Raw genomic sequence first — 10,684 nt, forward strand, 5'->3', positions numbered from 1 at the left:
CACAGCAGGCAGATGGACGACGGGTGTTCCTCCAATCTCAACCATCCGGCGCGCCTGCAGCCAAGTGCTAGGCAGCAGCTGAAAGTCCAATGGCTGCCGACGACTGCTTGGTTGCCAGAGCTGTACGTAGGGTAGGTAGACACGAAGGGAAGGTGGCAGCATCCTGCTTGTTGTCGTGACGACTGAAGCGAGTGGCGATGATGCTCGATTCGACGAAGCCCCGAACCCCCCGCCCGGGATGGGTTGGTCATCGATGCCAGGCGTCCAGGCGTCTGAGGGGAGAAAGCAAGGAATTCTGGGAATTAAGCTTAACAGGCCATGGATGATGGTTCCTCTTATGTTCTCGGCCAGGGCTAGTGGGCGCCCAGGGGTGCTGTTGATGGAGGGGCAGGAAAAGCATTTTCGATATACGTAGGCCTACATACCTTGGGTAAGTACCTGAGGTAAGGTACCTGTGTAGGTAGGAACCTAGGAAGGGTCCAACGGTAGGCGCGGATGTGGAGGCCAGCGGAATTGGGAGCATGCAGGCACGCGGGCCTGCCGGTCACTAACGCAACCACTTTGCGGCGGCCTGGTGCCCCGAGCCTGGTGCCCCAAGGTGCCCTCAGCCTAACCCCAACCGCGCAGCCGGACCCCTGCCAAATCGAGAGCACTCAGGGTACCAGTGGATCTCCCGTAGTGAAACGCGCTGGCCATCCCACGTCACAGCCCGGATGGCGCCCCACCTTTACCCCCGTCTCCAGGCCAACCACAGCCGGAGCAAAGTAAATACAGGAGGTTGGCCTAGCTACCATCACGCACCACGTATGTCGATCCGCCGATACCTCATAGACGTGCCACCCTCTTCTCCAGCCATCTTGATTCTTGCCCACTAGCATACATCATCCTACTCGACACTGCCATCCCGCGCAAGCCGTGCTCGAGCTCGCCTTTTCAGAAAGCCCACGCAAAACTAAGTCACACCCTCCCACCCCCTCGACCCTCACTTCACCATTCCAAACCCTCTCTTCCTTCCTCCATACCAGAGCCGAACAAAGAAAGATCCCATCATTCCAGAGCCCCAAGGACCGGTGCATTCTTTTGGTCTGACAAGTCTATTCTTTCGCCCGCACATCTAGGTCGATCCGAGCCGTTCCGAATTCCTCGCGGCCCCGTTCTTCCACACCAAACCTTTGCAGTCTACGAAAGACGACACGAGATACCCGCATTCCAGATCGCTTCGTCCCCACGAATCGTGCTTCGTGCGTCATCGGCAAAACCCCCCCAGCGCCGAGCTCATCTCGCCGTCGAGTTGAGTGTCCTGCCAGCACTGCGCGCAACCCAGACCCGACCGTTGCTCCGCAGAACGGAGAACGGGGAGAGGGCTCAGCGATCAGGGAAAGAAGGGGGGTCCTCCTCGAGCCGCGCGTTCACGTAAACCGCCGCCATGGCCAAATTCCAAGTGGGATGGTACCGTACGTTGTGTCCTACTTCTGCCACGCGAAAGCCAGGCATTCCTCACCTCTGCGAACCGGCTGACTGACGCATTCTTCCCAGGGTTCATACCGTTTCTCGGTTACCACCACGTGTTGATGATCTTGATAGCCATCGCCATCATCATGCTTTGTACGTACAGCCCCGCCTCGATGACCAAACGTCACCAGCTAACGGTGATCCCAGCGCTTCTTCTCGCGGGCTGCTCATCCTCCTCGCCGCTCATCCCTGACATCTTCCTCCTCACCATTTACTACGAGAACTACGAGGCCCGCCCCGACACGGCGCAGGTCGACTACAACGTTCACACCGCCATCAGCAACATTGCTGGTGACGCGCGCCTCGCCACCCGTGTCGGCTACTTTGGCATCTGCATCTCGCCCGATGGTGGCAGTTGGCTGTGCAGTAACAATGCGACGTCTCTTGCCAACGAGGTCTCGGTTGACCAAGATCCGCTGAACCTCATCTGGCTCGCTAGCGAGTTCAAGGACATGGTTGTGTTCCCCTACCTGATGTAAGCCATCCGCTCTTGTTCTCTCCCCAGTCCTCCATCTGACCACCTCGGCAGCATCATCGCCATCATCTTCGCCTTCATCTGTTTCCTCCTTCTCGCCACCTTCCCCGGCTGGCACGAAGAGGAGGACTCGGAGGGTTCCGACCGCGAAGTCAAGCCCTTCCCGTCCCGCCCCGTCTCGCAAATCTCTCTGGCCATCATCTTCATCGCCTCCATCTTTGTACTCGTCTCCGTCCTGTGGCAGCACACTGCGTCAGTCGCCGCCTCGATCATAGCGCAAGACTTTGGCAACGGAGCCGTCCGGTCAGCCGTTGGCACGAGCGCCATGGTGCTCGGCTGGTTCAGCTTTGCACAACTCATCATCGTCACCATCGGCCTGCTCGTCATGATCCTCTCGATCCGCGTGCTGAGCCAGATGGTGGACTAAGCTGGGTGCTCCGCCGCGCCAGGCAGACACGGAAAATGATGTACATGGGCAACCGAGGAATGGGTTCAAAAGGCCAGCATCGGGACAGGCGTTTTTTCGGGAACTTGGGCTTGCTTTTGTCTTTTTTTTTTTTTCATTTGGAAAGCATGGGAAACGTGCATAATCATCACCAACCCCACCCCCCTTGCGCGACTTTGATAGAGAGGCTTCGGCCGTGGAACGACACACATGTATGGGGTCACTTCAGCGCCCCTTTCACTATCGGTATCTTGCGGCCGCGATGATCATCATGCGCAGCCTCGACGGATTCGGGGACATTTGGGAATTGGGGGGAGGCTTGGGAATTGAAACGACTGTAGGAGTATATGTGATCTGATTCACGAAAGTGTGGAACGAGATGAGAATAAGAATGAAGTCTGCATTTCCCCCAAAACCGCTACCCTCACCAACTTGATGCAACGTGAGGGTTTCATGATTTTGCCCCACGAGAGTGTGGATGTGATACAACCTTCCTTCTCACTGGCGGAATAGGCGCCGTGGCCCCCAAGCGACGCGGCCTCAATTCAGTGCACAGCCTCGACAAGACGACCTCTCATCGTGGTTCTCGTGGCAATCTTACTCCTCTCGAGCCTTACAATGTTCGAAATTCGAAAGCAAGAAATGAGCCCTTCCTGTGACTGCTTCGCGACGCAATAATGATGGACAATGAGAAGCACGACTGCCGCAGCCTGCAAGTTCTGGCCTGGGAAGAGGGTGAGGCTCGACTCAGCTCCAACGAGTAGTTCTTCCAACGGCTGACATGTACCAGGCTGCCCATGGCAGAAACAATGGCTGAGCCCCTCCACGTTGTATGCTGCAGCGGAGGACGACGAGGCACAACGAGCGCTCCCGCGCTCTCCCCTGGTGGTGATGTGCGCACTGAGCAGCTCTCCTCTCCCTTTCTGACGGCCTAGGAACTGCTGCTGATGCATCCACAGCCAAGCCAATGCCGATAAGACCCGTTCCTGCCACCTGTGCAGGCGTGCCTTTACGAAAGCATTTCTGATTCCCGAGCTTTGGTGGTCTGATTACAGCAAGCGGTCGAACGGATACTTTGGCTGCGACACCACGGGCGATGACGAGGGAAACATCGCCACAGTCAGTACGTGCTTCGCTTCAGAAGGAAGCAGGGGGGTATGCTGACAATAGAAGCAACATGGTCGCGGTATCTCGTCAAGCAACTCGCCGGCAAGGAGAAGATTCACCATTCATGGTACAAGATCAATGTCGTCGTCAGGTGGTCGGCCACCCCGAACCAGACCGTCGTCCTCATCTTCGATGCGCCGAAAGAGCTCGAACAAAGATTACCGAGACCGCTCCTTGATCCAGTCACGAAAGAACTCCTCCGGGACCCCTTTCTGATCCACCTCTGCCTCGCCGAGGAGGTCGTCCGCGTCCAGAACGACGCCGTCTGGTCGCTCCGGACCTACGTGCGCGACCTGGAAAAGGAACGCACAAAGGAGACCCCGTCGCCGGACTACCAGAGGCTGCACGACCTCGCGCGCCACGCCATTCACATTTGTGAGACGCTCGACCTCGGCGCCGTGTCCATGGAGAGCACCCTGGCCCACCACGCCGTCTTGGCCGACGAGGCGCCGGCCGCCGCCGCGGGCCATCGCGCCAGGTTCACGCACAGGCACGTCCACCAGCGGCTCGAGTTCTTCAAGCACATGTTCGAGAGCCTCCGCTGCCGCTCCTCCTCTAACAAGGAGAGGCTCGACAATGAGATGCAGCTCGCGTTCCACACGGTCGCGCAGCACGATTCGCGCACCGGCGTCGAGATTGCCCGGGCCGCGCAGTCGGACAGTGCCGCGATGAAGACCATCTCGTTCCTGACGCTGGCTTTCCTGCCGGCCACGTTCATCTCTGCTGTTTTCAGCATGTCGTTTTTCAATGTCGATGACGATACTGGAGAGTGGAGCGTTTCGAATAAGATTTGGATATACTGGGCTTTTGCCATCCCGGTCACTCTTGTTACGACAGGGCTGTGGTATCGGTGGCAGCGGAAATTGTATCAGCCCATGATCAAGGTGTCACACGACAAGACGACGTGATTGAGATATGGAGGCAAATATGAAAGCTGAATTATAACTACGAGAAAAGACGATGGTGGTGGCGGGCAATGACCTCGCACCATGCTGTCTACTGAGCTTCTCTCATCGCAAATGCCGACAGGAGACATGGTAATGCCCGAGCCGAAAACCAGTAACCGCGATATCTGTAGGGGACCACTGGGCGGCCTCTTCGTAAGTTCCCTCAGGAACGCTCGCAAGCCGCGAGAAGCATCTTCCAAATAGTGGAAGTCCCTCTGCTTTGAGCTAGTTCGACCAGGCTACCCGGATACTTGTGACTTAGAGTGGCATTTGCGCCTTGTTCGATCAGAAATCTTACCATATCTTCATCATCTCTCAACGTGGCAACCCACAGTGCCGTTTTGCCCATGCAATCTCTGGCATCGATTTGAGCCCCCCGATCAAGCAAAAGTCTCGCCATGACTTGATCGCCTGAATCCGTGGCGTACATTAATGGTGTCCATCCAAAGTTGGTGCTGCAATTGACATCCGCCCCCTTTTTGACCAGAAGCATAGCGATCGATCGCGAACAACTGACCACTATGGCTTCGACCAACGGTGATGTATAATAGGGGCCTAGGTTGGGATCAGCACCGCTGTCGAGTAACAATTTAGCTATACTTTCTTTCCCTCGACTAACTGCCATGCAAAGTACTGTGCCGCCGACCCGATCCCGGTAGTTGAGGCGTGCTCCGGCTTTGATGAGCATATGTGCTATCCGCTCATGGCCATTCTCACAAGCCTCCATGAGCGCTACACAACCAGCGCTGTCCCGTTTGTTCGGGTCAGATCCAGCTGTGAGAAGGAGTTCCACGATCCGCTCGTAACCGTTTTGACAGGCCTTGATGAGCGCCATAGAACCAACGTTGTCACGCTTATTCGGGTCGGCTCCAGCATCGATAAGTAGCTCCGCGATCCTCTCATAGCCCCTCCCACAAGCGCTCACGAGCGCTACACGATAGTGTGTATCACGTTTATTCGGGTCGGCTCCAGCTGTGATAAGGAGTTCCACGATCCTATCATGACCATTTTGACAGGCCTTGATGAGCGCCAAAGAACCAACGTTGTCACATTTGTTCGGGTCAGCTTTAGCGTTGACAAGGAGCTCCGCGATCCGCTCATATCCACTCTCACAAGCCTTGATGAGCGCCACAGAACCAACGCTGTCACTTTTATTCGGGTCGGCTCCAGCTGTGATGAGGAGTTGCACGATCCGCTCATGGCTACTCCGACAAGCCTCTATGAGCACTGAATCGCCAGTTTTGCCAAGTTGGTTCGGATTAGCCCCCGCCTCGATTAGGCGCTTCGCTACTCGCTCGCGACCATAGTTACAAGCCGCTGAAAGTGCTGAAGTTCCGGATCGGTCGTTTTCGTTTGGATCTCCCCCCGCATGTAGAAGCTGCATGACTGTTATGGGCACATCTCTTCCGGAAGCCCATACCAGTGGCGTGTAATCAGAAACGTGGTGAGCATACGGAGCAGTCAATAGGCTCAGCTCGTCATAGCCATGAGGAGGCAAATGCAGCAATGCCGCCACGGTCTCCATCTTGCCATTAAGCAAGGCAGCAAAGAATGGATACTTCCCATCCCCTCCGTATACGGAGATGCCAGGATTTTCCGCGAGCCACACAAGCATCAGTCTGGAAAGCCCTTTGGACGCGAGAAGGTATAGCATATCCGGTGCCGTATAACGCGGCCAAGAGCTGTACAACGCGTCTTTGGTGGAAACTCCGTGTTGTAGCACAGCAATCTCTTTGGATCCTGTATCTTCGTTGCCCTGGGGATAGTCGATGACCAGAAATCTCGAAAGTAGCTCTACCTCAGAAGACGGATCCTCCACTTCATTTGCGTGGTCCAAGACATAATCAAGGGCGTATTTGTAGAAAGGAGGAAATACCGGTTCAATGCTGTTCCCGGTCAAGATTTTTGCCGAAGCAATGAGTGGACTGGCGTTGGAAAAGCTCTGCTTATCGTCATCCGCCTGACGGACAAGTTTTCGTATCAAGGGATGGTCTATATAGGCAATGCAACACTGCTTCAGCCGTTTGTGGCTCGAGGCCTCAATGGTAGCGTTGAACCCGCGGTTCGGCCAAAGTTCATGAAGCCCATGATCCTTCAGGAGAAAATCACGGACGGATTCATGTATGAACTGCACTGTGCTGGATCTCGTGATCTCTGCCAGACCTTTCGAAGAACTAATGACGAATCCGATCACGCGGTGATCAGCGTCCTGGGACATGACATCTGGTACGTTGAAATCTATCAGGCTGCTCAATGACAGTCCTGACCAGAGGGCGTGATAGTATTCTTTCGGATTGAGGGGCCGCATCGCGAAGAGGATCCACAAAACCGACAGTAGGAATTGCTCCGGATTCTCACTATCGCGGTTGAGGATATTCCTGAGAAGCTCAGTTAACCCAGGCGGCACTTCTTCAAGTCTCTTTCGAATAGCCATGGCGCCGTTCCGGTATTCTTTGTTGAGAGTCTTTACAATTAGGATTACCCAAAGGAAGATTCCAGAAGCTTTTTGAAGAATCTGTTCTTCAAGTTCTTCTAGGAGGGCTCGATCGTTGACCCGAAGATGCCTCCGGACATATGTAGTCAGGTCCCCAATATGACTCTGTTGTGTCTCCAGCGTCAGTCTGACGCACTGTCGTAAATCCATAAAAGGATAGTGACGGCTGGAAAAAAAGATCCGTAGTTGAATTGCCGACGTTGCGGTGTTTTCGGCTAGCTCCTCGAAAAACTGTAGCATGTCTGTAACTTCCTGTTCGTCGCACTCGTCCAATGCATCGATGAAGCAAATGAGCGAGCGCCCTCCGAGTAACTGCACGGACCGCTGGAATAATTCTTTGAGAACATTCAAAGGGAGGCCCTGTGTCGAAGGGAAGGCGTCGAGATCGTCGACGTCGTCAAGGATGGTCTGAACTTCTGGATACCCTCGAAGTAGCTGATAGAGTAGAGATCGATACATGCCAGAGACCGACCTTTCTAGGTACCCGCCTCGCGCATGGAAAAAGAATGAAATCAACAAGACGTTCTGGTGGGGAAGATTCTTCTTCATGTTGGTGTAAGCAAACTTCATTATCGTAGACTTGCCGGCGCCTGGTTTGCCACGGAGCCACATGAGTCCGTGATGATTCGTCAACTCTTGAGGATCTTGCCATTTCTTATAGGCATCGTGGTCCAGAATCCATTGGCACGTGCCGGCGTAGGCTGGGTCGATATCAATCTCGCGGGACCGAATACCGTCGAAAGTCAAAGAGCTCAGGATGCGAGCACGCAACTCTTGCTTTCTAGCCATCGTTTCTGCACCCTCGCCTGCCCGTCAAATGTGAGCATGTGTTGCCACCAGAACCTCAGATCACTGACCCTGGGCGCGAGAGGCATAATCTCGCGAAACAGATTCTTGCAGCGACGTTACTCGCAGCGTCTCTACAAAGGCTCTCGCATAAGCAGCGGCCGTCGCCGCGGCGTATTTCTGCCATTCTTTGCTCTTGTGAGAATCCGAGTAATCGCAGATACCACGTATCGGGAGGCAAGGCAGCACATCCATTAGCCCGGCGGCCTCCATCTCAAAACAGACGACGTCGAGTTCTCGAGCGATTTCATCTCGAGCCGTGCTGTTCTTCATCACCTGGTTACCTGAAGCGATCGCCCCGTAATGTATTACGAAATCTTCCGACGGCCGCTTTATACGAATCACCAACTTTGTTTCGTCGCATGTGTCGCAAGAATCCTCCGAAAGCTCGTGTTGATACGTTGTCAAGAAGAGTCGATCAGGCGTGCTCGGTTGACAGTACTGAGGGAGCTTACGGAGCCCGTTCCGCAGGATCTGGAGAAGTCGACCAGGCTGCAGCTCGTGGTCCGATCGCAGAGAAGAAACCGCAGTGCCAAGAAGCGGATGTATCACCCTCGCGACCGCCGTGCGCTGCAAGAGCCCTCTGTCGGATATCTTGCCCATATCGTACTGCATGACTCTTGTCCCGACAACGACATCTCCCAGGCGCATGTCTGTCCTGCCTGGCACACCACCGCCGACGCCGACCATCAAGGCCATTCGCACGGAAGAAAATGTCCTGGTCAGGTTGGTTAAGACAATGGCCGCGTTGTTGGTCCCGTACTGGGATTCAGGCAGGCAGGCAATGACGATGTACTGCTGCGCAATGCGACCGAGCGTATATGTATTAACGTCCAAGCTGGGAACGAGCACTGGCGCAGACTCGAACGTTTCGTCTAGCATCGCCAGTGCTGCCGCTCTCTCAATGTGCAACGCGCATACCCAGGCAATTGTGAAGCGATGGTAGGGAATAGCACCCTGTAGTATGGGAAATGAGGGCGATCTGGACCCTGGGTCCTCATGATGCTGTTGCGGCGTGTTCATGGTTCACTGCGTGATTATGAAGATAGAGAGGGTATTGCTTCGGATATGAATGACAGGCTGGGGTGGATGTGACGACCACCTTGCCAAACTGCCTGCCTCAGCCTTACCCCGCTACGTGGCCAAGAGAAGCAGGTTGCACATCAGGATCACATGATTGGATTTGTTGATGATGTACGGCGCCTAAGCTTAGGTACATCCAGATTTGGCAGGCAAGGCTGTGCATCATCGGTGTCGACCATGTTGTTACTGGGCAGATCAGCAGCGAGACTCTACTAGTCCTCTGAGCGGAGGACGAGAGCTACGAGTTACAATGTTGTTTCATCTGCGGGAAGAAGAAGTCAGCAAGGTCGTATCAACAGTCAGTGTCAACCAAGGGTCATAACAATACCCTCGGAGTTGTACGATCGTAGTCTGGGAGACCTGCAGACTGATGGCCTCTACTCCACACCACACCTAGGCTCGGCATGCCAGACATAACTAAGCACCGCAAACAAGTAGCAAGTCAGAGGCGGAAACATTGAATTCAACAGAGGCTATGCACCCCGTCCCAACACCAAACGCCACCCATGCATCGTTACTCCCCCACGACCCTACATTATTTGACCCTACTCCTTGGGCCTCCGGAAGGGATGGGCCTCCGTGTTCAACACCCAGTCATCAAGACTGATGACATCGGTATCCGCGAACAGCAGGTAGAAGTACTTGAGTGTCTCAGCAAGCCAGAAACTCTCCATCTCGTCGGTCTTGGTCGGCTGCGTCGATGTCACATCCTCGATGGCGCTGTTGCCGATGGACGTGGCCGTGGCCTTGACAACGGCCTCGAACATACGCCAGCCCTTTTCCTGCCAGATAGGATCGCCGGTAATGCGATACATGTACCAGACAGACTCGATGGCCTCGGGGCTGCGGCTGTCAGTAATAAACTCGCGTCGGGTAGCAATGAGTCAAACGTACCGTAGGATGTAGTGGCGGTGGTTGATGGCTGAGAAGCCGGGCGGAATGCGCTCCGTCTCGATGCGGTTCTTGACAAACTCCTCATGGTTCATAGGCTTGGGGTCTGGCAGCTCCGGGATCGTCGCTGGTGCTGCTGGGGGCGTGAGGGCCGTAGTGTCGTCGATGGGTATTTGCCCAATGACGCCACCCGCAACATTCTGCGTGTTGTCTGTAGGGGGAACTTGCTTGGGTTCCAGCGTGTCTATTGTGCCTGGGTTGCTCGGGTCCTCCACGGGGGGAGGTGCCCTCTTGGCGTGGATATGTTCTTCATGGGCATCTCCAGCTGGCGCCACAGGCACTTCCTCTACAGGAATATTGACCACGGGCGCCTCGACCACAGGTGCCTCAACCTCAGGAACTTTGATGTCATCAAAGTCGGGGAGCTTCACCTCATCGTCAAAATTCGGCTGGATCATCACTTCATCATCGACAGGCATAGGCCTGCGAGGCGTGTCGTCGTTGAACATCTCCTTGGTCGCCCCGGCCTCAATTCCAGGAGCAGGTGCCATCGGGGGCTCGTCTAGGACGGCCGCAGCGGCTTCGGCCTTTCTGCGCTCCTCCTGCTGAGCCCGCAGCTGACCCTGTTCGTCATCCTCGGCCGGCTTTGCGGCCTGCTTGATTTTCTTCTGCGCCTGCTTTTCCTCCCATTCCTTGACGCTGTTATCACGGTACTCTGCCGATGGGTCGAGATACTGCCACCAAAGGGTCTCGTTGTATGGGCAGCTCTCCCATCGAGGCGCAGGGAACGACATTTGACCCTTCGGGCATGATGCCGGACGGCA

At 55.2% G+C, this 10,684-nt stretch overlaps 5 protein-coding genes across 5 annotated transcripts in view; 3 read left to right on the plus strand and 2 right to left on the minus strand.

Annotated features, from left to right (window-relative positions):
* Positions 1 to 1,426: 1,426 nt before the first annotated feature.
* VDBG_03637 (conserved hypothetical protein) lies at positions 1,427 to 2,414 on the plus strand (the record flags this gene model as incomplete). The annotated part of the gene is made up of 4 exons (XM_003005638.1): positions 1,427 to 1,454; positions 1,537 to 1,605; positions 1,660 to 1,987; positions 2,042 to 2,414. The coding sequence occupies 4 exons, from the start codon at positions 1,427 to 1,429 to the stop codon at positions 2,412 to 2,414; spliced, it is 798 nt and encodes a 265-aa protein (XP_003005684.1).
* Positions 2,415 to 3,109: 695 nt separating this feature from the next.
* VDBG_03638 (conserved hypothetical protein) lies at positions 3,110 to 4,507 on the plus strand (the record flags this gene model as incomplete). Its single annotated transcript, XM_003005639.1, has 4 exons — positions 3,110 to 3,167; positions 3,223 to 3,325; positions 3,392 to 3,555; positions 3,606 to 4,507. 4 exons carry the CDS (start codon positions 3,110 to 3,112, stop codon positions 4,505 to 4,507), a joined length of 1,227 nt encoding a protein of 408 aa, XP_003005685.1.
* Positions 4,508 to 6,032: 1,525 nt separating this feature from the next.
* On the plus strand, positions 6,033 to 6,250 carry VDBG_03639 (hypothetical protein; the record flags this gene model as incomplete). The annotated part of the gene is made up of 1 exon (XM_003005640.1): positions 6,033 to 6,250. The coding sequence occupies one exon, from the start codon at positions 6,033 to 6,035 to the stop codon at positions 6,195 to 6,197; it is 165 nt and encodes a 54-aa protein (XP_003005686.1).
* Positions 6,251 to 7,889: 1,639 nt separating this feature from the next.
* Positions 7,890 to 8,909, minus strand: VDBG_03640 (pfs; the record flags this gene model as incomplete). Its single annotated transcript, XM_003005641.1, has 1 exon — positions 7,890 to 8,909. One exon carries the CDS (start codon positions 8,907 to 8,909, stop codon positions 7,890 to 7,892), a length of 1,020 nt encoding a protein of 339 aa, XP_003005687.1.
* A 605-nt stretch (positions 8,910 to 9,514) lies between these two features.
* The window catches only part of VDBG_03641 (endoplasmic reticulum mannosyl-oligosaccharide 1,2-alpha-mannosidase), a gene marked incomplete at both ends in the record, with an annotated part of 3,448 nt that continues 2,278 nt past the window's right edge, over positions 9,515 to 10,684 (minus strand). The window contains 2 exons of the mRNA XM_003005642.1: positions 9,515 to 9,812; positions 9,942 to 10,594. Of these exons, the coding sequence (XP_003005688.1) occupies positions 9,515 to 9,812; positions 9,942 to 10,594 (951 nt within the window). The remainder of the gene's footprint in view (positions 9,813 to 9,941; positions 10,595 to 10,684) is intronic.

Source organism: Verticillium alfalfae, genomic scaffold (assembly GCF_000150825.1).
Source record: "Verticillium alfalfae VaMs.102 supercont1.4 genomic scaffold, whole genome shotgun sequence".
Lineage (NCBI taxonomy): Eukaryota > Fungi > Ascomycota > Sordariomycetes > Glomerellales > Plectosphaerellaceae > Verticillium > Verticillium alfalfae.